This window comes from Ceratotherium simum, chromosome 23 (genome assembly GCF_057802395.1).
Source record: "Ceratotherium simum simum isolate JZ-2026a chromosome 23, ASM5780239v1, whole genome shotgun sequence".
Taxonomy (NCBI): domain Eukaryota; kingdom Metazoa; phylum Chordata; class Mammalia; order Perissodactyla; family Rhinocerotidae; genus Ceratotherium; species Ceratotherium simum.
This window is the reverse complement of record NC_141922.1, coordinates 49526086-49553402: the sequence shown is the minus strand read 5'-3', so window position 1 is coordinate 49553402 and position 27317 is coordinate 49526086. Positions and strand designations below refer to the sequence as shown.

Sequence of the window (27317 nt, the reverse complement as noted above, 5' to 3'; positions counted from 1 at the left end):
TACATTTTCATATTTTAATGTGACATTAAAGCTCTGTTCCATCTTGGAGAGCTTGACCCTGGGTCAAGGGCCTTGTGTTCCTAGCTCCTCAGAGCCAGCAGCTCACAGCACCATCCTGGGATTGGTCCCATCTTCTCCCACTGACCGTAGGTGGCACATGCATCTCCTGAAATGAACAATAAAATGGTGGACTGTGATACAGGGCATAGTCAGCATTTTCATTAAATACCATTTAGCGCTTTTGAGATCAAAGCTAGTAGATTTTAAGTCAAAACCTTTATAAACCTCAGAATTCTTCACAGTGATTCTTAACTTAAGCAGTGGGCAGGGAGGATGAGAAAGGTCCCCCACAGAGGGAAAAAGCAAACCAATTATTCTTTTAAAAGTCAAAGTGTCTTAAATCTCCTGATGAAAACATATACCCCATGCAAATCTCTGTGAGGAAGCCTTTCTCTGTGTTACTCAACATATTAGCTAGGAATGGATTTTTTCTTTGCCAGAAAGTACTAATTCTTTATATATTACAACCAGATCAGACAACTCCTCATGGACTGTGATTCTAACAGTGTTTGAAGTTAATCTAGGAAATGATTTAAACAACATCATTTCACAAATCAGTAACAACATAAATAGAAGCACGCAGAAACCCTCTGAGAGTTTCCTTTCATAGTGATTTCACTGGGAAATCAGACGTGCAACAGTCCACAGGGCGTGAGGAAGGTCAATCAGAGGTGTCACAGCCACAGGGCGTGAGGAAGGTCCCTGGGAAATCACACGTGCAACAGCTGCAGGGAATGAGGAAGTTGTTCAAGGCATGGAGGAAGACATGGCTCATTCTCAAGAGCAGTCAGGAGTGACGAGCGAGGAAACCCCAGGACGGCAGGGTCCACCTCCACTAGAGATGTAGCAGGTGGGGAACTATTTGTGGCAGTTTCCAGATGAGTGACTGGTTTTCCTCTTTTCCTCCGAAGTTTTGCAATACTGTCAATACACGTTAAGGCAGGTCTGGCTGCGGAGTTCTGGACTTGGTTTTCCTTTCTAACAAAAGCTTAATCAATGACAATCGACCTCAGCTGTCATTTCCTCACCAGAAACTCGACTGTGGCATTTGGATTTGGACAAAATTGGAAGAACCTTTCACTCAAGCCAAGAAAGTACAAAATGATACCCAGCAATGCAAAGCCTGTAACTACAGGGCAAAAAATCAATTCATTGAAACATTTCATTAACCGTAACCCCCAGACATCTTAAGTTCTACTTCTAACCCCACACCTGTAAGTCCAGCTCAAAGCTGACTGGCTCTGGGGGCAACCTCACCTCACCCTCATCTCTCTGGACTTCAGGGTCTCCACTTACTAAATGAAGGGTGGGGGCTGCATGATCTCCGGGAGCCCTGCCAGCTGCAATCTCTAAGTACACTCTGTTCTGCTTTACAAACAGAGCCACCATGCCTGCTGAGCCTTCCCTGGGCCAGCTTGGGGATTAAAGTCTTAGTGTTGACCTTCTGGATGTCCTAATGTACAGAAATCCTTTAGATAGAGAAGGGAGCAGTTAAAATATCTACAGACACCCTCTTTAGACACAAATATATTTTTACTCTAAATTCCATCCCTTGTCCCCATTCAAAAACCATAACCTCTATTTTTATTTTTTCCTTTGTCTTAATCTATAACTATAGGTGGTCCAGATATTTAAGGCTCAGAGGTAGTTTACAGCAGGCAATAGGGATATTTCACAGAGCAGGTGGAAACTAGGGGCAGAGATCCTGGTAAAGATTTTATAAACTGCCCAATAGATCATTCTGGATATATTATTACAGGCTGTTCCTGCTAGGCCTTCCTCTCAAGGTGAATGATTTAAACAATGTATTCCTGAAATGCCTTGCTAGACCAGATCCTCCAAAAGCCTTCTTCAGAAACATAGGCTGGGATACCAGGTTGGCATTATTTATTTGTGACAACCAAGTGGTGCATCATATTTCTGTGCTTTCTAAACCATCATCTACCTGTCATTTTAGTATAGTTTCAGATTGTTCTCTTTGATTGCAAGCAACAGAAACCTACTTGGCCAACTTAAAGCAAATAGCAATTTATAGAAAAGATATGGTATAGCTCAAAAAATCTAGGGAGAATCTGAGGGATGGGGCACAATGTGTCTTGGAATAAAACCATGTTGCTAATGTAACCTAAGTCAGGCAGCGAGTGAAGCTTTCCCTGGGATGTGTTATCATGCTGAGAGTCCCAGACACCGGATCCTTCTTCACACACCTGGATATGTTGTATTTTTAAAAGCAAAGCTCTCAGCCTGTGCAGTGTAAATGCACAACATGTGCAATATCAGCATGTGCAAGAGCCTTGATTATAAATCACAGAACCTGGAAAGCGAAGCAACCGCGCGAGGCCAACCTCGTCTCTCTTTCCTGCTTTGTTCATTAGCCACAAAGGCCTTGGCACTGTGAAATCCTCCATGATGGTGATGTCCAGGCCCAGGATGCCCAGTTCTGAAGAAGCTAGCTTCCATATAACCAGGCTATGGTATTTCTAACCATATGTAGAAATGTGTTAGAGGCACAGTGATCCCTGATCTATCCAAATCTGTACCAATGAGGAATGTAGCCAAATTGCACCACTGTACCGAGCATATTGTTCAGGACAAACTGCATGAACTCTATAATAGGGGAGGAGTTAGAAAAGCCAAGACCTCTTTGGTGGGCTGTAGATGCTGCCCTTCTTTATTCAGCCACCTATGCCAGTGACAAAAAGTTATGCAATATTAAATTTCCCTCAGGGAGATAGACTTTGGCAGATTTCAAAAGATAAAAGCAAGGGGTTTGAAACCAGAACCCTGACAAATTATATGATTTCAGACAAGTCACTTAGCCCCTTCATAGAGCTGTTGCTGGACTTCAAAGAGGTAATGTTACATACAATGTCCAGCACAAGTGTTTGCTCAATAAAGAGTAGCTAGTACTAAAAAAGAATAGGAACAGAAAAAGGTTTTAGTGCACCTCCCCAATTTTTCTAACTATCTGCTTCAATTCAGAATTAAAACACCACTTTAGTATACTAGGCATGTGTGTCTGTGGAAGAGAGAGAAAAGGCTGATGGAAGAAGAAACAAAACGTATGACAGCACATCCAGAGAGAGAGCAAGCAGGCAGGTGAGGCGGGGGACTGGAGGAGAGGCAGGAAGAAGGAAGGTGTGTAGGGAGAGGTGTGCGGAGAAGAAAGCAGCACTACACACATATGCAGCAGCCCCCTGGCAGTGAGTGCGGTCTAAGACACCAGGAGTGGATTTTAAGAAGTAAAACATCTGTCCTTGAAGTAGTCACAACTCAGCCAACACTTTTTGTGAGTTGTTGAATGTTGCACAGCTCTCAAGCACGGTGTATGTGAGGCACACGTCATGGCTGTGCCTCCTAAGCATCCCTCCCTCCCACCCTTTGTGCAGGAAGCCACCCAGGCAGCCCATGGAACTTGGGGAAATGTGGCTCCACGCCCAGCTCCAGGAGAGAGCCCCGAGTCGTCTAAGTCAAGCTCGCACCTCCACCTCCTTTGTCAATGATGGTTCTGGAACTCCACCTGCAGCTGGTCAGCCTCAGCAGCCAGGTGGATGGGAGGCTCCACTGCGAAAGCTGCTGCCCCTGGTGCTGCTGCCAGTCGGAGTCAACCATGAAGAAATGGAGCCACCAATCTGCAGCCTGCCTTCCCTTTGGCCTTTCAAAGATATAAGAAGTACATTTCTTTACTTGTTTAAGCCACTTTGAAGTGGGCCTTCAATTACTTGCAACAAAAAGCATCCTAAAAGGTCTACCTGGTGAATGCTGCTCCACCTGGTAAATGTAGCATAAAGGAAAACAGTCCTAGCTCCGCCACCAACAAGCTACTGAGGATCTGGTTTCCTCATCCTCAATATGAGCAGTTCACCTCCATGTGTCTGTGATCCCTATGACCCTTCCTCCTTTCAAATGGCAATCTCCATGGTTCTTCCATAGAAAATGGGACCCCTGGGACTCTGCCTTTTACCACCTCTCTCTTTCTCCAAGAGCAGGAGGAAAGGCCAGGGTGCAAATTATGTACAGAAGAGATTGCAAAAGAACAAATTGCATTACTCAGTTAACTGGTTAAAAGGATTCAGCTAACTTCTGTAAGCTTCTAGTCATTATTTCCCTTTAGTCCTTGGGGTTACTGTTCTTCTGGACTGGTCCATTCTAATTTTACCCTTAGACCAAGGTTGAATCATTCCCTTTAGCTCACTTAAAGTAAGGTCTTTTTTTCTTCTGGGGGTCCCAGACACAACCATACTTGAAATCTTATTGAAAATACACTCAGTTGAAGATACCAGCCTTTCCAACTCAGAGGCCCCTGTTCCAACCATACTATTGCTGTCTTCTCTCTGTCTATGCATGGGCTCTATCCAGACCCTACCTTTATAACCTCCTCTCTTCTCAGAAAGGATCCTTTGTTCTTTACATCAATTACCTTGGATATGACCTTCCTCCTAAAGCCCCAAAGACATTTACTTCCTCTGTGAGCCATACCCCTCAATTAGTCATTCACTGAAAATATTACTTGTTTACATCTGCAGGTGGATATGCTGTGCTGTCACTGTAGATTATAACAAGATAAAGAATAAGAATGTCTGCACTTTGGGAACGTCCAGTATAGCAAATGGTGCAGGGGTGCAAATAACTTCAGTATTAGACAGCATCTGATGATGTCATGGAAGAGATCCAAATAAAATGTTAAAGAAGTTTGGGAAAGAGAGATAAGATTTTCAGTTGGGGGAATTCTGGGTAAAAGTTGCTTGGAAAACATGAAATTTAAGCTAGGTTTTAGAGGATAGAGAGAACTTGAATTGGTAGTGATGATAAGGGGAGGGCACTGTAGACAAAGAAAAAAGGCAGAGGCAAAAGCAGAATGGCAGGAAAGGTGGTGCATGCTCCAGAAGAGGCACTTAGCGCAGCACGGCCCTGAGCACAGGAAGCAGATTTAAGGAAGCTAGGAAGCCAGGTGGGGCCCAGGTGGCAAGGAGCTTTGGATCTGAGGTAAAAAATACTTTTAGTCTGGTAGACGATAGGGAATCATATTTCTATCTTAGCAGTTATCACATTGTATTTTAATTTGGCTTTTAGTCCAATTCTCTGTGATATAGATTGTGAGATATGTAAGGATCTCTAAGGCTGTGTCTTTTTTTTTCTCTGTAACTTCAGCACTTATTCCTGTATCTGGCATATAGTAAGTTCTCGATATACATTTGTTGAATGGATAGTTGAATTGATCACATCTATACTTTTTGATGAGTAATCTCACAGTTACAGTGGGGGGAGGTCCGAAAAATTTAGTAGCTCAGAATTCAGAACCCTGTAGAGTGATGAAGGAAAACAAACAGAGAAGAATGGATTAGAAAGAAATTGTGAAGGAAGAACCAATAGGCCTTGATGGAATGTAAGAAATAAACATGATGGGAAAATTAAACTGACTCTAGCATTTGATCCCAAGAGACAAGGAGTATGCAGTCCTGGGTGCTTGGAACCTTGTTCCCAGCAGATTCTCCCTGTATCACGGCAAAGACTTGACTGGTTTGTTTTTTTCACTACTGTATCCCCAACACCAAGAACATAGAGTACTGAGCTCTCAACATTATTTGAACAAACAAACAACTAAATGAACATGTTACATTTTAGATGATGGCTATTCAACCACTCATAAATATCTGATTTAGTTAGAAATATGAGCCTGGTGCTTAGGGCTAAGCATTTCAATTTTAGAGTCATCTGCAAAAAGGCAGTTGTTGAAGATGCAGCTTGCACCCATCCACAGGGAGGAGGCAGGAGGAGGAAAAGGAAGGGGCAGAGGGGGTGGCTTGTGGTTACAGAGATCAAAGAGGTTTTCAGACAGAGCTGGATTGAACCATTTTGTCAACTATTCTTGAGAACTTAATGAGAATGAGGATTAGGTCTTGCCATTGAATATGACACATTGTAGGTCACTGGTGACCCTCACAAAAGTAGTTTTAGAACTGTGGGTACTGCAGATAGATTTTATTATCCCTAGTCAGATATCACAATACAAAGACACAGGATCAAGGCACGTATTTACATTTTCATATAGAAACAGACACCTTGCCTCTCTTTAGGGGTTGGGGACAGCCCAAAATACACTCATTTTAGGGGAGAATTAGGGTTTTTTGCCAAATGGTAGGTGACTACGTGGGGATCTTATAGTGGGACATTCAATTTGAATGCCTATGTGGTAAGAGAAAGTGGAAGTTAAGAGTCAAGTAGAAAGAAGTTTTTAAGCCAGGTTAAATGGACACCCGGGTCCAACACAGAGCTAATTCCACCATCAAAGAGCTGTGTCACAGTGCTTGGCCTTCCCTGGGCACTGGAGGGGCCCAGCTCCAGCCATTCAAGTGAAATGAGGTTCCAAGATATGTAGGAATCTGGGCCCCACCCAGGGCAATTCATAGTCTAAGCTATGCGAGGCTGATGCTGAAGCAGATTGGAACCCCCAGGCTACACTAAAATTGGCCCAGGCTCCCTAGGGTCCCTTAGGCCAGAAAAGACCTGCCCTCCACTGGGTCCCTGCTGGCTCACACCTGACACTCTGCCTTAGCACATTAGGAGCCCCTTACTATGTCCTGATAAGCAACTTACCAAGTCCCTTCTCCACACCAGTTCAATGAGCTGGTTCATTTACTGCAATCATGACTAGAGTTCTCTCCATAAGTAAAAGCCTAAATATTATTAGTTTTCTGGAACATCATCTATATTAGAAATCTAAGCAAGGGGGAATCAAATTCTTTTTTTAAAAAAAAAGAAGAGCCAGAGTTTAGAAAACTCTGATGAATGTCAAAGGCCTCCTCTTTGTAATTCTTTGCAGGAGCCCTATCCCTCTTCTGGTTGCAGAATACTGCACTCCAGTTAGGAAAAAGAATATATGGAGGGATTAAGAGCCAAAACACATGCTTCACGACATCCGAGGAGTGTTAACACAAGAACCATCTCAGGGAGAAGGCTGAGAGAAATCAGATCTGAGGGATGATGGGATGTTAGATGAGTTGAAAAGGAGCAGAAATATTCTGTATGTGTGTTTCAACATTTCATTGAAATTATCATGCAAAAGAAAATAAAACTCCGCCAAGTATGTCGTGATAGCAGTCAGCCATCTGCTATGACACCAAACACAGATTTTGTAATCCCCAGGCACACATGCACACGCCGGCGCACAGGAAAGCGCCGCTGCGCGCACAGCGCCGGCTCTATAAATCCCCGTTAGATCAGACTGAGGGCGGTGGCTGGAGTGGCAGAGTTGCCAGAAATAGCTCTTTCCTGCAAATGTCTCAAGATCGCAGCTGCGATAGGGCCTGAAGAGAGCGGGCGCCCTCGGTGGAGGGTGGAGGGCTAGAGAAATGGAGTCTGCACCGAGAGGCAGAGGCCAGGGAGGCAGGAGAGGGCCTGGGAGCCGCTTTGAAAGGATCTCATAAAAGTGCCGTTTGTTGGGAGCCCGGAGGAAGTGGAGGCAGCTTTGGCACACGTGGCCACAGTGCTAAATTAACTGTTAACACAAATAATCAAAGTGCAAGACCCATCGAGCGGCTGGCGCCAGTCAAGCGAGGGGCGGGGGGGGGGGCGGTCAGCAGGGTTGGCGGCGGCAGGCGGCAGGTCGGGTCTGGGCGGGGGACGGGGGATCTAGGGCAGGGGGAGAGGGGTGAGGGAGAGGAACTCACTGGGGGACTCCGGGACCGGGGACCCGGGGGAGGGGAACGAGGGACGCACTCGGGGACTCCGGGGACCGGGCCGCAGGGCAGAGGGCAGTGGGAACTGGGGAACGCACCCTGGGGGAGGGCAGCGCTGCGCCCCTCGCCCGGCCTGGCGCCTGGTGCACTGAGGTTCTTACTTCTGCACAAGTGAGCATAGGTGCACAGCCGTCCTCTGAAGCCCAGGGTCCTAAAGGTGGTGGAGCCTTACTGGAGGGGAGGCTGATATCTAGCTGAGGGAGCAAAAAGAGATCAAATCCGAGGTCGGGCCGTTGCTGGAAGGCCTGGTGACGGGCCTGGGCCCCTCATGCTGGCCCTGACTGTGGTGTGCCAGAACCTCGGGTTCCGGCTCCTCAGGGAGAGTCCCAGAGAGGAGAGCCTCAGAACCCTACTTCTGAGTACATGCTCTTTGTTTCCACCAGGAGAGAGGGCTGAACATTTTTTCACAAACTTGGTTTACATGCCACCTCTGCAGCCTTGCCCTGTAAGCTGCATGCCAGAAACCATTATCTTCAATTTGCGGATAAAGAAATTAAGTGGATGGACATAAGACGGGCCAGCTCTTTGCCGGGCCTCCTCACCCTCATGCTGCACAAGGGCCCTGGGTGTCCAGTGCCAGGTAATATCCACATTGCCAAGCAGTGGGATGGAATCAAACCCTGTTTATAACAAAGTGGGGGAGGAGGCCGAGTAATGGCATGTGTTTTGGGTGCCCTTCCTGGGAGCCTGGAATTATAAGATGGTACTTCCTGGAAAGAACTGTCTTTTGAGGAGATTCTTAAACATTAACAATACCTATTCTTGGGTAAGGTGTTCTCATCCAGGTGTGTCTCTAAGAATCAAAGCAAGGTAGATTCAGAATTAGTCTGGCAAATAAATGGCAAAGAACACAAGTAAGAGAGACCAGCTGGCCAGCAGCAGAAGGGCAGCCTCCAGCTCTGAGAGAGAGCCACCCTAAACGCCTCTGCAAGGACAGTCCTGTCTTTACCAAGCCAAAGCAGTCAGGTTCTAAAGACTGAAATATAAGGTCAAATTGGTAATCTGGCATAACTTTGTTTTTATAAGTTTTTAAAAACTGGATTTCACTTTAACTTTAGTGCATTTATGTCCAACAAGTGTGTTTATATAGAGACAGCCAATGAAAAACAAGAGAATTTCTCTCTTTGGAAAAGTATTAAAATTATGATATAGTGATTAAGAAAACTACAACGTGCTAGTTACATTCCCATAAGATGTCTTAATAAGAAGGAAGATTGCTGCAATTCGTCCTCTACTGCTTCCCTGGATGTCAGAACCACTCTGTGAGGGAGACAGGTGTGCCCACAGTCCCACCCTCTCCCTGAGGCCCCCAGGAGAGGGCAGGCATGCCACCAAGGCCAGTCAGCCCATGCGTGTGATTGGCGCCCAAGGCTACATCTGGAGCCTATACTCTTTCAACCCTCCCAAAGGAGACGGTCCGGAAAGGCAGCAAGAATGTGTTATCCCTCTATATTCATTCGTTCAATCAATAATTATTAAGCACCCCCCATGTGCCCGGATCAGGAGCCAGGATCCGTGAAAGAAAAGAATACAGATGGAATTCCTGCCTTGCAGAGCCCTCCCTGGGGTGTGGGGAGAGGGACAGGAAGTGAAGCAGCTCACAAGTGACCACCTGATTACAGACGTGACTTTGTGGGGCTGGTGGAAGCAGAGTGCCGAGATGCTCCCAGGAGCCAGGTTCTCTCCCAGCGCTCAGATGGAAGAGAACAGCGACCGCGGTTCCCTCTCAGTGCTCCTAATGGTAATGAGAATCCCGCCAGAGAAATCAACACTCCGTGTAGGGAGTGCTGGCTGTGTGCCTGCCGCTGTGCAAGGCACCTTCACGGATTGTTGCCTCCTACCACTCATCTTATGATTGAGGCTTTAATGTTATCCCCATTTTACAGATGAGGAAACTGAGATTTAGAGAAACTGAGGACACTCCACAGGTCTCACAGAGACAGAGTAACGCCTAGCTTCAAAATCATGTCAGGTCTTATGTTTTTTTAACGTTTATTTTCTTCCCTCTATGTCCCAGCATATAAAATAGAAAAAGGATGCAGCTCATGTCTTTGGTCTGCTTTCACTACAACATTAAAAACATGACCATAAGTGGTGCAACATATAAATACAGGGCATATTCCTGGTCACAGAGAGACCCGAGTCAGGGCTGGGGGCATGGGCCACTTGCTCTGCACTGGATCTGCACCTGTCTTTCTAAGCACAGAGTTCACTTATGCAGGCTAATGATGATGCTACTGATAGTGATGATAACAGCACTGTGCTCTCCCCATGGCCACCTCATGTCATCCTTACAGCAACCTCGGGTAAGTGCTATTATTCCCTTTCTAGAAAGGAAGAAACTGAGATGTCAAAAGCTTGCGTACCTCACACAGTTAAGACCTGACAATCAGAACCCAGGTCTCTAGGCCTCCAAAGCCTGTGTTTGGCCACTGTGGTACATGGCTCCTCTACAAAATGAAGCAATTAATAACCAGAATTCTCCCTTCCAGCTCTCATGTGCAATAATTATAGGGTGAAAAAAGCTTCGAATTCAGTTCCATGTTTTAAAAAAAAAAAAAAGGCATTTAACTAGGTCAGGTAAACAAAATGATATTTGGACTGGCTTGGTCCAACACTAAAGACTCATAATGGGACCGCTGGATTAGGTTGGAAGGGCCGAGTTATCTGCAATCGTGTCCCAAGTCGTGTGGGTTGGCTCTAGACGCACAAGCAGCTACAGGCCCCTATTTGGCTGCCCAGAATCCCCCAGGAGCAGCAGAAATGGGACCACGCTCCCAGGCACATCCACTGTGCCCACTTCACAGGGCACCCTGAGACTCGGGGAAGGGCTGGAGCATCACGTTATAGGATATGGTCATCAGCCCACTCTGCAGGGAAGGGAAGCCTGTCCCAGCCAGGCTGCTTTCCACTTTGCAGCTAGTTCCCATTATGGGTGACAAGGAGAAGCCCACTGAAGTCATCCAAAAAACTCACAATGTGAGGTGCGGTTCACAAGGAAAGAAATTAGATAGCCCTCCCTCATTGTTGCTGTCACATTAGCAACAAAAGCTCCAGCAAATCTTGGATGATCAATCTGAGGAGCAGTTCACACGTGCCCCAAACAGAGGTATGTAATGGGTTCTCAGCACCCAGCACCTCTGCTCTCCATCGCTCCTGCAGCTGTGGCAATGCTCAGCTGCCCAGTGATAGCTGGGGACCTCCACCTTGACAGCCCCCAGTCACAGCCAGCTCTGACAGGAGCCTCTGATATTCTCTCCATACACAACTGATAAAACTTGCTGGAGTTTTACATGTTCACAACCATTCACAGGAGGAAGAAATCCCTAGAGATGGAATTTCAGATGCCAGGAGAGGCAGAAGGTCCTATCTGCTGTCTGTAAACAGCTTAATATTCTGCATAATCAGAAGAATGTCTCTGTCTGAAAAAGAAACCTTCCAATAAATCAGACATGTGGTACAGTGGACAGAGGGTCCCAAGACCTGGGCTGCACGCCTGTCAGCAGTGTGCCCTTGGGCAGACCCCTCAGGCACGACTGAGCCGGCCTAGCACCTGTCAGGCCGTGCCCAGCACACCTACAGAATTTTAAATGGGACTTTCTCAGGCTTCATACAGATACAATGAAGTATGCTGAAGTCAGCAGAGAGAATCTCGAAAAAACAAAAACAAAAGTCATGTTTTCCCTCTGAGCACAGAGGGCGCACTGTTACACCCTCCCAGATTCCAAGGACAGTTCTCCTAAAATCTCAGTACATCCAAGTGAATGGCTGTCACCAGCACTGGATTCATTTAGACCGAGTCAGAGAGGCATGTGTGTGGAGAGTCATAGCTGTTCCTTTGAGACTGGATTTGGTGAAGAACAAACATACTGGGTCTGCTACAGAGGTAGCTCTGGCCAGAGGAAAGAACACCAGCCCCAGTCTCCACCTGCCCTCCCACAAAACCCTTCGGGGGATTGCTTCATCCGTCTCTGCGCTCTCCGCCATTCCTTTCCAACTCAGCATCCTGCCCTGCACATTGTCTCCCACGTTGATGTCTCCCAGACCACCTATGGCCTGGATTGTCTCCATCCCCTTCTCCAAAGTCCTCCATAGCACTTGGTATGAGCCTTCATTACTGATCTTCTCACACTGTACGCATTTGCTTCCGTGTTTCCCTCCACAATGCTGTGTGAGCTCCATAGCATGGATGGCAGTTTTCTGTATCCATGTGCAGTACCAGTCTATCGTGTAGACTCAGAGGAAAAACAAGCATGCCTTTTACACCTCTGGTATCACCAAAAAGTGCCAGGTCCAGTACTAGAAAAAGCAAACGGTCTTTCTGAGCAAACTCTTAAGACCAATAAGGGTTCTATAAACAAAATCATAAATATCAAAAGACCCTGCAAAAAGCAAATCTGTATTTGTAGAATGCACCCAAGGTACAGCATATAAATAACATCTGATCATGTCATTGGAATTAAGAGATCAGAGACATAATATTTAAATTTTAAAATGACAGCACAGAGAAAAAAATTCCTTGCAGAGGGGATCTGTGTCTTCCCATTCCCCATGGACACATGACAGGCACTCATTAGGAACTGAATGGATGAATGAAGAGCAACTTCGAGGAGATGAAGAAAAGGAAAAAAGTAATATTGGGTAAAATATTCAGTTAGTAAATAAAAAACTTATTTCAGGTTTTAAAAAAATTATTTTTATTAAATGAGACAGCCATAGCAAATGTAAGCAAAGTTCTATCCACCCCACTCATGAGAAGTAAGAGAGAACACTGAGGAGCCATGGGGCTTTTAACAAGACCATTTAAGATGTTCTGGTGTAGGTCTGTTTATGGGTCACATATCCTTAGCACACAGCATGGCTTTTCCCCTCTAGGCTTCTAATTGTGCTCAAGTGAAAAGTTTGGGGTCAGCTAAATTTGACACCTCCTGTGAAATTCCAGAGGTTCAAAAGCTAATGGAATTTAAGGCGAAAGGATCTTTTTTTTTTTTTCTGTTCAGAAACATACACAAGAGGTCATCATGGGTATCCTTTTAATAGGAGAAAGAGAGAACTGGAGGGAGGTGGAAGGAAAAATGCAAGCAATCAGAGCATTTTTTAAGTTCTTACAACAAATATGGTTTCGTTGCTGTTAACATTTCCAACATCTTAGCTCCTTGCTTGCAGTATTGGGGAAAATACATAACTTTTTATTAGAAAAGGTTTTCTTAAAGATAAAAATGTTTTTATACAAAAAATGACATAGCAGCCAGAAGATTATTGTTTTAAAGGAGATATTCTGCTGATTCCAAGTCTGTGACAACGTTAGAAAACATCCCAGGAGCCCTCGCCAGTGGAGCTGCTTCTAGAGGCACTGAGTTTGCTGCCTGCCCTATTCTGAATGTCTGAAGTCTTCTCCAGAACATCCAAGATTTAGCCACTGTGGAGCTTCCTAGACTTGGTTATTTGGCTACCAGGGATTCCTTTGAAGCTTGTACAGTTTGGAAGAAGCTGTGGGAGGGAGGCCGGAGGGGCAGGGAGGCGAGCAGGGGCAGACCGTGAGATGGGGGCAGGCCTTCCCTCGAGAGCCCGCGAGCCCGCGGCGGGATGTCCACCAGCCGCCGTCATCGTGGGGTCAGATGCACTTCAGCCTTATGCTGGCGGTCCGTTTTTTTCCTGTCTAGAATCTGAGGGTTTTCCATTTTATTCTCCAAAGAAGCCAAAAATATTGCACATTAACCGTAACAAGGCCAAGGAAAATAATATTACAAACCAAATAAAATCAGAATATAAAACAAAATTTTAAAAAGTAAAATAAGGCAGTTGGTCACCAAACTTTTGCAATTGAAAGAAAAGATGGCTTTTGTCTTACCTGCTGTGTATATATTTTTCATTCTGACTTCATTGTCAGCAAAGCAGTTGCCTTTACCAGGAAACCAATCTGAACATTATAATGAAATCTTCCAGATATTTGAGGCCCGTGTTGTTTACAAAGAAACATCTAAAAATTCCCTTGTACTTGAGACTTCTCCAATCTTAGCCATGGTTTATATGTTTTTTGCTTTTGTTGGTGTTGGAGAGCATCAGAATTCCACTACTAGAATCACTCAAGACTCTGAAGAGCTCAGGAAACTAATTTACTTGAAATCGATGTAATTTATTTCCACTCTTCTCTACACGATTGATAAGAATCAAACGCTTCAAACTTCAGACTTACACTCCACCTCTGGTGCCTCGGGTTCCAGGAAAACAAACCCACTTCTCTCCATTCAATGTCTAACTTAAAGGAAAACACAGGAGAATTTCTGGAAGATGATACATTTTCCAAGAGATTTCAACAAGGGTTTTCAAAAGTTTTGCACTTTTGTAGATTTGGCAACCACAAACAACCAAACAGGGACAAAACATAGTGTTCAAAACCAATGACTGTGTCTCTTACAAATTATTTCTCTCACTTAAAACAATCCTTATGCGAACCTAGACTTATTGTATGTACATATACACAGTTCCACTTGGTGAAGATGCTCTGAACACGTCGTGCATGTGTCTGCTGGCCCAGCTGTTTAGGATTTCATTACGGCTGTCCTGCTTGCTCTCACAGGCACACAAGAACAAGTAGTGAGGATTTTAGTCCTAAATGCATCTGTAACAGCAGATGAATGTTACCAGGGTTTTATTGCGTATCATCCCCTATTGTTGTTGAGGTTTCGTGTTGTTGTTTTTCTTTCTTCTACTTTTTGTTTGGTAGTAGGAAGTGGCTGTTGAGAGTGTGGACAGAAAATAGACTTGATGCTTGGAGATTACAGTCTGACCTTTGTTCTGGTCAGCCTCCTGGCCCTTCGCAGCTTATGCTACCCCATAGCACACATGGAAATCCAGTTAATGAGGGAAACACACATTCTGCAGTGGAGACAGCAAGACTGGATTTTAGTCTCCTGAGGAGAGAACTGATTTCATTCTGTGGCTCCAGATAGAAGTGAATCAAAGGATGAGATGTAGCCTATCACTTCTTCATTCCGTCCTTATATGTATTTTTTGCACCAGAACTAGCTTGACTCACCTTTTCCCGTTGTTTTCTGTTTAGAAACACTGTGTTCCTCTCCATCCGCTACCCTCTCTTCTCTTACAGCCAGTCCTTGCATCCTAGACTTACAAGCTGGGTCACTCCTGCTACCCTCAGCAGAACCTGATCAAGGCCTGTGGAGTGTTTGCTTTCTCCCTTTCCAACCCCGCTCCACACTGCACGTTCCTGGGGAATATAGGGAATACCAAAAATAAGACATATCAAATACGCCCATTTGATGACTAATCAGGAAACCTCACTCGCCACCTATTGGCAATACTTTTTGTTAGTCAATAGAGAGAAACAAATATTTTGAAAGAAAGATGAAAACTTAAGTGGCAAAAAAAGCACCTACTGTTATCTCCTTGAAAAGCATGGCCACCTACAGCTACAGGCATTACTTTTTCCTTGTCAACATATTCATACCACGGGTTTCTAGAAGAGCTCTGAACCCCCACACTTTTATGTCTACAAATAGGAGCTGATTTGATTTGTAGTTTATTTGTTTTTTAATTTATTGAGAGAGGACAAAATCTTATCTATATTCTGGCCCCATTCAGCAAATTTTCCCCAGCATGTGTAGAACCAAAAGTATGAACTGATTTTTTGTGTGTGTGTGTGTGAGGCAGATTGGCCCTGAGCTAACATCTGCCAATCCTCCTCTTTTTGCTGAGGAAGCCTGGCCCTGGGCTAACATCCGTGCCCATCTTCCTCCACTTTATATAGGACGCCACCACAGCATGGCTTGCCAAGCAGTGCGTCGGTGCACGCCCTGGGCCTCCGCAGTGGAGCACGCGCACTTAACCACTTGTGCCACCGAGCTGGCCCCTGAACTGATTTTTTTTTTTTAAGGTGAGACCTGAGAATTTTATTTTTAAGTTGTATCCAAGAGGATTTTGACCTAGTTTTATTGAGAAATAATTGACACACATTACTGTATAAGTTTAAGGTGTACAGCATGATGGTTTGATTTACATATATTGTGAAATGAGTACCACAGTAGGTTTGGTTAACACCCATCATAGACACAATAAAAAGAAAAGAAAAAGGGCCAGCCTGGTGATGTAGCAGTTAAGTTCGTGTGCTCTGCTTCGGCGGCCTGGGGTTCACAGGTTCTACACAACACTTGTCAAGCCATGCTGTGGCGGCGTCCCATATAAAGTAGAGGAAGATGGGCATGGATGTTAGCCCAGGGCCAATCTTCCTCGGCAAAAAGAGGAGGATTGGCCACAGATGTTAGCTCAGAGCTAATCCTCCTCAAAAAAAAAAAAGAAAGAAAAGAAAAGAAAAATATTTCTCCTTGTGATGAGAACTCAGAGTTTACTCTCTTAACAATTTTCCTATACATCATATAGCTGTGTTAACTATAATAATCATACTGTGCATTACATGCCCAATACTTGTTTATCTCACAACTGGAAGTTTTTACCCCTTGACCACCTTTTTCCAGTTACCCCTCCCTCCACTCCCTGCCTCTGGTAACCCCAAATCTGATCTCTTCTTCTATGAGTTGGGTGAGGGATTTTTTTTCTTTTTAAGATTCCATATATAAGTGAGACAATACAGTATTTGTTTTTCTCTATCTGACTGGCAGACGTTATTATGGCTGAATAATATTTCATTGTATATACATACCACATCTTCTTTAACCATTCTTCCATCAGTGGATATTTAGGTTGTTGTGTCGTGGCTATTGTGAATAATGCTGCAATGAACATGGGGGTGCAGATATATTTTCAAGTTAGTGTTTTCATTTCCCTTGGATATATTCCCAGAAGTGAAATTGCTGGATCATATAGTAGTTCAATTTTTTATTTTTTGAGGAAACTCCATACTGTTTTCCACAGTGGCTGCACCAATATACATTCCTACCAGCAGTATATTAGGGTTCCCTTTTCTCCACATCCTCTTCAACACTTGTTACCTCTTGTCTTTTTGATGATGGCTATCCTAACAGTTGTGAAGTAATATCTCACTGTGGTTTTGATTTGCATTTCCCTGATAAGTGTTGTTGAGCATCTTTTCATGCACCTGTTGGCCATTTGTATGTCTTCTTTGGAAAAATGTCTATTCTGGTCCTTTGCCCATTTCATAATTGGGTTATTTGGTTTTTTGCTATTGAGTTGTATGAGTTCTTTATATATTTTGGATATTAACTCCTTATCAGATATACTATTTGGAAATATTTTTTCTCATTCCCTAGGTTGTCTTTTCACTTTGTGGATGATTTCTTTTACTGTGCAGAAGCTTTTTAGTTTGATTTAGTCTCATTTGTTTATTTTTGTTTTTTTTGCTGGTGCTTTAGGTGTCATTCCAAAAAATTGTTACAAAGACCCATGTCAAGGAGCTTTTTTCCTATGTTTTCTTCTAGGAGTTTTATGGTTTCAGGTCTTAGATTTCAGTCTTTACTCCATTTCAAGTTAATTTTTATGAGCTGTGTATGATAGGGGTCAAGCTTCATTCTTTTACATGTGAATATCCAATTTTCCCAGCACCATTTATTGAAGAGATTGTCTTTTCTCCATTGAGTGTTTGGTTCCTTTGTCAAATATTAGTTAAGCATATATGCTTGGGTTTATTTCTGGGCTCTTGATTCTGTTCTGTTGGTATATGTCTGTTTTTATGCCAGAACCATACTGTTTTATTTACTGTAGCTTTAGAGCATAGCTTGAAATCAGGAAGTGTGATGCCTCCTGCTTTGATGAACTGATTTTGGATGACCTAATTTTGAGACCTTGGCCAATCCCTCAATCTCCTTGAATCTGTTTCTTAATCAATAAAATATGGAATTTGGACTATTTCTTGGTATGATTCATTCAAGTTCTGAAGTACCATTCTCACCAGATTTTATATCAATCTCACCATAGGGACCAAAACACCACAAAAGACAAGTCCCAAGGGTGCAGGGAAGCACATCTCTGAAGTGCCGCTTAGAAGAGTGTCCCTTGAGGAGGAGCACGCATACGAGTTTTAAATGAATGAGAAATAAACCCTTGTCATTTTCAAAACTTTATACATTTGGGGGTTTATTTGTTACAACAGCTAGTGTTACCTAATACACTGCTAGGCTTTAGTTTTATCATTTAAAAGAATGAGACTGATAATTAGCATCTAGGAAAGTTTTTGTGAGGTTTGGTGTGCCTACAGGAGTGTGCATTATTTCTCTGCTCCTTCCCTCCTTCCAGCTGCAGAGGGAGGCCCAGAACCCCCTTTCTCACTGCGTGGGCATGAATGAGGCCTGTGCTGCGTGCGGCCCACCAGTGGGCGCTGTTCTGAAGAGCAGCTCACGGGCCTGTGTTGCCTGAGAGGGAGCTGTGTGGGGTGCAGCTTCCTCACATGAGGACACAAGGCTGGGAACAAGGGCATTTGGAGAGTTCATCTCTCCAAGGGCTTGAGAAGCTGAAAAAAGTCACTTGAATTTTAGTTTCGTGCCCAGATCACCCCACTTGCTTCATCTGCCTCTCCACCTCCACAGTGCCTTTCCTTGCCCTGAGGTTGAGCTGCTGTTCGCACCTGGAAGACCACGTTGTGCCTTGGGAACAAGGGTCATCCCATGAAGATCATGTGTCACAAGATACCAGTCTCCTGTGTCTGCCACGGAAGCAGGGAGTGGACCTCCAGTGTTCCTTGGGGGACAGCACACACTGAAGTCTGGACTCCTCCTTCTAGAATGCCATGCTATCACAACGGCAACTCCCTACAGCCACCTACAGAACCACAAAAAGACCACACCAAGTTGATCAGGAAAAATCCATGGCATGCAATTACAAACATGAGCAGAGCACAGGATACCAGGTAGGACCCCAAAGAGGCAGGAAGAAATAGGGAAGAACATCACCATCATCACAGTGATGGCAGCCTTGCCCCAGAGGCCCCACCTAAAAGCAGTGGTAAATATCCCACCACAGAAGACACTGTGAGCTTGGTTATTGCTGTGAGTGTGGAAAGAAGTGAATCTACAAATTCAGCTTACGCTAAGCCACATGCTCAGTAAAAACTAAGAACTAGAAAAACAAGTGCTTCTTCGTTCACGATGATGAGAAAAGCAGCGGCTCACTCTCACAGAGACTTTCCTTGTTTTCTTTATACATTAGCCTTGGTGGTCTTCAAGATTTCCTTAACTTCACACCATATCACTGTTATTCTCACAGTCTTCCTACCACTTTTCTTGCAGATTTTCTCAAAACAGATCTTAGTGTCTATTCTTTCTATGGATGCTTTGAAAAATTTAAGAGTTTCCATCACCCAGCCGGAAAACTCCTCTTGGGGCCTGCCTCCCACAGAAGCCTGTGCCTTCTAGAACAATCCCAGTACACTTGTTCCTCCAGGCATGCAAAGGACCCCAAAGGTTTGTGGGATGAAGGAGATGAGTTAGCAGAAGCCCCAGAGAAGGTAAAGTCTGCCTGCGGAACAGGGCCTTGCCTCTGAACTGGCTTTCAGAGACCACACTACCTCCTTACACTGGTCTTGGCCTGGGAAGTGTGAAGCCAGTGTGTGAGGGACAGTTGGCCACATGCCTGCCCAGCACAGTGTGAGCTGGTTCTTATCTCTACCCATGCCCCCCTTAGCTCCTCTGTGCTCCTTGCTTCTCCCCCTCTAACAATGCTTTGCACTTATCATCTTGTGTGACTCATCCAAGCTGGTTTCCATGCTCCATCCTCTCTGCCCAGAGCCAGGTTTCCCTCTCTCTGTTACTCAGTAAGACGCTTCCCACTGAGTGAGGTGCTCAGAAACGCTTCCTCCCCTCCCCTCTCTCATCTGGATGCCTCCTGTCACACCACCCTTCTGGCTTCCAACAGCCTTGTCTACTTTTCCCATTCTTCTTTCAATCATTCCTTACAATTATCCTCTCCCCCAGGAAAGGCCCTAAGTGTGTTACCATACTTCTGTTTTCTCTATGAGTGTTTCTTAATTTTTTTTTTTGAGACTCTGATAAAAGATATCAATCTTCCCCAGAGAAAAGGCTGTACACTTTCATCCCAGTCAGCCAACAGCATGGCCCGTTCCTGGTCTTCCAGCAAAGCACGTTTGTTCTAAATTTCTGGAGCCCTGGGCACCAGTGGGTGCTCCATTCTGGAGAAACAGAGGGTGTCCTTAAGAGTGCCTGTGTGGTTGGTGAGGCCTTAGGGAGCCTGGCCACCACTCATGTTAACCTTTCTGCTCCTGGGCCCCAAAGCCATGGACAAACATCCAGAAGAAATAAGACACATGGCTGGGGGGAAGAGGGGAGGGATTAGAAAGTGTAATTCAATCTAATATTTGAGGCTTGGCAAGTGTACCTATGGGATTTCATGAAAACCCCTGAATCTTTTTCGTTTCAGAGCAATTAAGCAGACCCCAGCGTCCTGGCTCCAGTAAGCCGCTCAGCACTCGGTTTTATTGCGCATTTCCTTTCTCTTTGCCAGCATCAGCTCCCATCCTTGCACTGTTTTGGTGCCATAGAGGGGCCCTCAGGAGCAAGTGTGGGGCTGGGGGGCCGGGCGCAGACGTGGGCCAAGCCAGTGAAGCACATGTGGATTCCAGGGCCGCGGCACTCAGGCAATGATGTGTGGTATAATCAAAAACATCCAGCAGTAATTTAATAGTTCCTACCAAGTACAGACACAAAGTCTAGCAGTCCTTCCCTCCACATACTTAACCCTTGGAGGAGGAGAGAGGGCCAAGAGAAAGGGGAAATTAATCCCACAGAGCTGCTACCCTGGGACTTTCTGCTTTTTGGTTTTTGCTCTGATGTTAGAGAGAAAGATGTGAACTTTGGAAACTTGCAGTGAGCAGTAATTTATGTTAAAATGTCTTTCTTCAGTTCTGGCAGAGGGGATGCAGGTAGGGAAGGGCAGTGAGGACCCTCATGCCCTGGGGAGGGCCCGTTCCACTGAGAGGACTGTCCATCTCCTGGACCAGACAGAACATCAGTCAGCACAGCGCCATGAGCAAGGCACTGCACTCTTTAAAAAGTGTTTGAATGAGACTTGGCTACATGGTCAGGCAATTGACTTCGTACTATCTGAGGCCACATCTCCACTGAGAGAGCGAGCGATGGCCTCCCTTTTCCCAGCTCTGCAGCTCGCCCCCATCGCTCTGGAGTGTGGACATCAGTGTCATGCGCCAAGGTGGCCGGGCACGTTCTGATCTGCAAGTGGAGTTCAGTAACTGGCAAGTGACAAAACTGGAAGCATGAGCTTTGGAAGAAACTTGTCTTCCAGTTAGAAGTTTTGATTTTAAATTACAATAGAATATCCTAAAATTAGTCATCTACCGTTGTCAAAATTTTCCCTATCTGGTAAGATCAGTGACAGCTCTCGCCTGTCTGTGGCTTGTCATCCCATCTACAGATTCACATACATCTGAGACCCCTGATGTTGAGGCCTCTGCTCAGCAGTCCACACACACACACGTTCGTTAGATACCTACGGTTCACCCAGGACCATGCTGCAGAAAACATGGTCTCCAAACGTGGCATCACTCTCAAAACACCAAAGGAATGTTGAAGAGATTCCCTGATCCACTAATTCACAGACTCAGAGTGGGAAGCCTAAGAACTTTTATTTGTAAAGCCTCCCCAGACCACTCTGACATGGAGCGAGGAACCATTGGCAGAGCATGTTCTCATCCTCAGGCCGCCCCTGGAGAAGCACACCCTCCATGTTGTGCCCCCCAAGAGGGGCTGGACCGGATGCCCAGGTGCACAGTGTTGCTTTACAACATTGACAACTGGTGGAACCTGCAGAAATTGATTGACCTCTCAAGCCTTCACTTTCCTTATGTGCAAAACGACAATGATAACACTATCTGCCTTGTAGAGTTTTGTGCACATGGAATGAGTTAACATTTGAAAAGCATTTGGAACAGTAAGTGGCATATTGTGAGTGATAACTAGGAATTTATTATTATTTCACTTTGAGATGTAAGTTAGATGATATAGAACTGATTGCAATGGCTAAGGAAATTCACAACATTGGGACAGTCGATCACGGAAGGTTTCATAAGGAAAGAGAGCCTTGAGCTTGGCCTGGTGGGGCAGGAGTGGCATTCCATATTGGAAAGAAAATCTTTAGCAACAATATGCAGGTGGAATTGAGATGTACAAAGATGATACAAAGGATATAATTATGTGTTTATTTATGAATTAACAACAGACCCAATAACAATCCTAATTGATAGCTAAATTAAATGGTAATTCATTTCAAGCAATATTTTCAAACTTCCCAACAGGCCTAACTGTGTATAGGTAAGATGTGTGTGTAAACTTTGGGCGGGAATGGGGGCTTCTTCAGAGAACACATGCCCACTCCCCCTCCAGGGTCTGATATCCTAAATCTATGCATGTCCTAACTACTCAAGGACTTCAAGGAAGAAACATGGATGAGCTGAGCCTCCAGGCTCCTATGACTGGATGACATGTACTTCTGCTCCCTCCGCCCACGGAGAAAGGGAGCCAGGAAGAGGTGGGCCAATAGCTTACAGTCTGGATCTGGGCTGAGAATGGAATTCTCTACTCCAGACGGAGAGTCCTGGTGTGTGGACCAATCTCTGCCTTCTTCCTGATAGAGAAAAGTTCTCTATCAGCTATAAAATATTTGATATGTATTTTTATAATACATAATTGGAGATTGTATTTATTTGTTGATTTACATATTTGATAAATATGTACAACTTTATAAGAAACACATGCTATTCTGTATGGTGGGAGAAGTTGGATCAGATGGCCCTGAGAATTTAAGCTTTTCAGAGACACAGTGTTTTTCCTTGAGACCAGGAATAGTGTTTTGTTGGGAAATGTGTGTTAAATGACAGCGTTTAGCATCCTGTCCCAAATAAGAACACGCTTTCTAGTGAAATTCAGCAAACCAAAGCAATCATGACAAAAGAATGTGCTACATCAGAGTAATTTGGGTCCTGATATTTTTTCCTCTACTTTCTTTGACATTAAATATTGTCTGAGAAAAAAATATGATTCAGAGTGAGCCATCTGTCTTTAGTTTCTTTTGGGGGGGTTGCCAACTACAGTAATCAGCGTAATCCCAAGATCAGTAATTCTGTCATACTGATAGGGGCCTGATTAGAAGAAAGTGCACCAGGAGCCTCTAGGTTTGCTTCCCTGGGTTCCTTAGAAACTTCCAAATTGGCTCTCATCCCTGCCAAGTTCCATCCCTGACATGTTCCAGTGCAGGTTGTCTGGGGCAGTCCTGGCTGGGGTGGGGGTGCACGCTTTCCCCCAGTCCCACCAGAACATGGACTGTGGTCCACGGCCAGGTGCAGGGAAAGCAGTGTCTGCTCACGTACTGTCTCCTATGGTCTCCCCAATCCTTCCATTGCAGTCTTCCCCTGCAAGGTTGTGCATTGCTACAACCAGCTCCCTTTCCCCATGGAAGCAACCCCACTCCCTCCCAATCAGCCAGCCACCCAGCCACCTCGGTACTCCAGGCCATCCATTTCTCAGCAAGAATTGTTCTACTTGGATGGCTCAAAGTCATTCAACCTTTGGCCTTCCAATAACTGCCCTGTAGTGCAATGTCCAACAAGTTAGATAGCTTCCTTGCAGTCTAACCTCACTTTATGTATGCGTGTCATCTTCTCTATTAAGAATCACTTTTCACAGAGCCTTCTCATGGCAGAGGCCAAACTGGTGAATGACCTCAGTCATGGAGGTGGCCCAAGACGCTCAACAGTCACAGAGGTGGCCCAACATCACATAACCAAAGTCCCACACATTTCCCCCATGACTCCCATTGGCCTAGAACTGATCTAGAAAAGCAGGGACCTGCAGAATCGAGGCACTTAACTCAGGGTCCAACCACATTTTCCTCCTTCCCTTCTGAAAAGCATCTCCCTCCTGCCCTCTCCCATCTCCCAGGGCTTCCTGCTTCCTAACTCCTCTCTAAATTAAAACAACATATTTATCCTGGAACTCAAACCGTTTCAAGCCAGTGTAGTAATTCTCCAAGCATTTGCATTTTCAGATTTTTATCTCCAATCGTTAAATGGAAGCTTCATGTCCTGTTAAAGGAATGTCTGGTTCAAGGGGAGGATTTTTGGATAAATCCTCCTTATGCCTAAAATCACATCAAGAGTTCCACATGCCTGGATCTGAAAGAGCCATGGGCACTGGGGCTGGTGTTCCTCTGCCCGCCCAAACCATCTCTCACCCTGGGCCTCCCTTCCTCCCTCCACCACAGGCTCTCCAGTGGATGTGGAGAAACAGACTCTCCCCCTCCCCCACTAAGCCAGCCCCCCCAACCAGGAGACCTCACACCTGGTGGCGCTCCTTGGACCATCCCAGACTCTTCCTACAGCACTGATCTCAGGACAGGGGCATGAAGGCATCTAGATGGGATGAGAGAAAGAGAGTGGGGAATTCTGGTGAATGTGGGGAGGTGCAGAGGGGACCCAAAGCAGGCCTGGGGGGGCGCTGATGGAGGGTGAGATGAAGAGTTTGTTTTTGAACACTGGATAGTGGCAGCCACACCTATACCAGTAGAGAGTGACATCAGATCTGAATGCTAGAGACCTAATGAAATAAAGGAAAACATTTAGAAGATGACTTATTTGTACAAAAGTTGTACTGATTATAGTTATTTTGGTTAACTGCTGATCATTTACGTACATCATGAAATGTGTGCCAGATTAACTGTTTCTTTTGATTACAGCAACAAATCCTGCAAATGTATGACCACTTGGTCTTTATAATTAGTTTCTTCTGTGGCAGTATCTACTTTGGCAGCATGATTTTATGCATTTGTCCTAAAACAAATGAAATCAAATCAAGTAAAAAAATACAATAAAGAGGACAAAACAACACTGGGCCTGTCCAGAAGTCTCAGGTAAGCAGGTCTCTTCCCACTCTGCTTCCTGGAAAGGAGATCAGTCCTGACAATTAGGCTGCAGCTCTGTTCTGCCCACTTCTCTATTCCCAGCGGGCAGACCAGTGCCCCACACTGTAGATATTGATCAATATTTAATGAGCAAATGACAAAGGAATGCCTGAGAGCAGAGGTAGCATCGGTGTAGGTGAGGTTTTGATAGCTCTGCTCTGACCCCCTGAGAACAGGGAGGACAAAGAACAACTTAGCACAGGTGAGAGAGGTCTTGGTGGTCACCTGATTGGCACCCTGGCTCCATCATGAGTTCTTATGACATTGCCCACATCGTTCACCAGTTGGAGCCTCCATTTTTCTCTCAGGAATATGGAGATATTAATCATCCCATAGAATTCATGAGGGGATTAAAAAAGTTTTAAAAAAACAACTTTGTAAGTGCTAATGCTAAAGAAATTTTATGTTTTCCTCATAGGCGCTTTCTGTCCACTTTAATGGGAATTTCCTGTGGCAGAGTATACAATAAGTATTGTAAAGCCTCCCTTCTATGGAGGATATTTGAAAGAGCCACATTAGATAAGGAGGGAGTCTACAATTGGGCCTTGCATTTCAGAGAGAACTATTAGTGTTTTCAGAATTTTGCTTTTCAACTCAGCAAACACCCACAGAGGAGAAGCACTATGTGTCTGTCCTGTCCTCAGTGCTGGGCACCTGTGCTGCCCACAGGCAGCTTTCAGGACCAGTCCAAGTTTTATTGAGCAAAGTTAAGTGACAGGTTGAAGGCAGCCCTCACCACATGCATCCTTCTAGAGGAGCCCAGATGGGCTGGGCCTCCACACAGCTCACTGAAAGAAGGTGCTCTGGGTCTGACAACCTGCCCTCCAGAACAGGTGAGCCACTCCATTGTTCATCATTTCATTACTGTGGGCCTCAGTTTCCTCTCCTGTACCTTTTTTTGTTTGTTTTAAACACACTCTACCTTGAATCAAGATGAGTGCTATGGACTGAACTGTGTCCCCAAAATTCATCTGTTGAAGCCCTAACTCCCAATGTGACTGTATTTGGAGAAGGGGCTTTTAGGAGGTGATTAGAGTTAAGTGAAATCGTAAGAGGAGGGTCCTAATCTGACAGGATTGGTGGCCTTATAAGAAGAGGAAGAAAGTTCTCTCTGCCTCCACATATGGTGAAAAGGCCACGTGAGGACGCAGTGAGAAGGCAGTTGCCTGCAAGCCAGGAAGAGAGCCGTCACGAGAAATTCAATTGCCTGGCACCTTAATCTTGAACTCTGAGCCTCCATAAGTGAGAAATAAATGTCTACTGCTTAAGCTGCTCAGTTATGGTATTTTGTTATAGTAGCCCATGCTGATTAAGACAGTGAGGTTCAATTACGAACTTGAAGCAAAGCTCCCACCTCAAAGTAGGTGCTCACTTTCCCCGAGCACAGTACTGTGAGTGTGATTAACCTCCTTGTGGCAAATTGAGGTTACGTAATGCTGCAGAATGTGGTTCTGAATACGAAATCTCCACATAGTGTAATAAGGAAGAAACCATATACTGGTGATTGGACTTCTCTTGGAAAACAAATTTCTCTTTCTTACTTTTGCCAGTCAAATTCCATTCGGCTTTTCTGCTACAGAGACAGGTAGCAGAAAATCCACTAAGTCAATTAGAAGAAAAGCTACATTCTTTGCAAACAAGGATCCCATAAGCAGATGTGTGTCTAACTTCCTTCTCGTGAATGTCCTCAACATTCAAGAGATCTTTGATAAAGTTATTACTGAAATAGGAGATGTTGTGTGACTCCTCCAAGGGCTGGCCAGAAGCAACAGTATGAAATGGCTGGAGTCTGCCTTTTTCTGCCCTCAGCCAGCTCTGAGTTGCTACTTTCAGGTATCCTATCTCCCCTTGGCCCCTCTTCTCCTTTCTCCTTGCCCCCTAGTCTTCTGAAAAGGATGTAATGAAGTAACCATCATTAAGAATTAAATCACTGGGATCTCGAGTCAAGATGGTGGCGTAAGCAGACTCGGAACTCACCTCCTCCCGAGGACACAGCCAATTTACAACTACTCGTGGAAAAATTACCTCTGAGACAGAACTGAAAACTGGATAAGAAGAACTCCTGCAACAACAGACAATCCTAACTGAGGCAGAAGAGGCAGAGACTCCCTTCTGGAGAGGAAAAATGCCGCCTTCACAAGCCTCCAGCTGCACGGCCGCCGGGAGCAGCTCACAGGTACCCAGCCCTCCCTGGAGACACAGGGCGCTGAGCCGGGGAGCGCCCCCACTGTGGGTATTTTGTGGACCAGGCACAATCAAAACCAGCGGCATAATATCTGACTTTGCCTACTACTAAAACATTGGGGAGTACCCCCAGAAAACCCTGTTCACAAAGAAACTAAAACCGGCTATTAAAGGGCCCGCGCGCAAACTCACCCGTTTCAGAAAGCATCCTAAAATCACCAGAAAGAAAGGTGCATGGTGCTTTGGTGAAGAAAGACTCACCTGACAGGCCCTGAGAGCATCTCAGTGAGGGGTGAGACCTCACCAGGGACTGGGACATTGGCGGCGGCCATTGTTGTGGCCTGGTGTGGGTGTGCTGACACAGACGCCATTGGAGTTCTCCCTGAGGCCTGCTAGCCCAGGGTCTGCCCCACCCACTAG

General features: G+C 45.1%; 1 protein-coding gene across 1 annotated transcript; it reads right to left on the bottom strand.

The window, feature by feature from the left end:
- Positions 1 to 27317, bottom strand: LOC147914034 (uncharacterized). Its single transcript, XM_087447118.1, has 3 exons — positions 27159 to 27317; positions 3543 to 3715; positions 1 to 166 (listed from the first exon to the last, which is right to left on the bottom strand). The coding sequence occupies exons 1-3, from the start codon at positions 27266 to 27268 to the stop codon at positions 81 to 83; spliced, it is 369 nt and encodes a 122-aa protein (XP_087303244.1). The 5' UTR covers positions 27269 to 27317; the 3' UTR covers positions 1 to 80.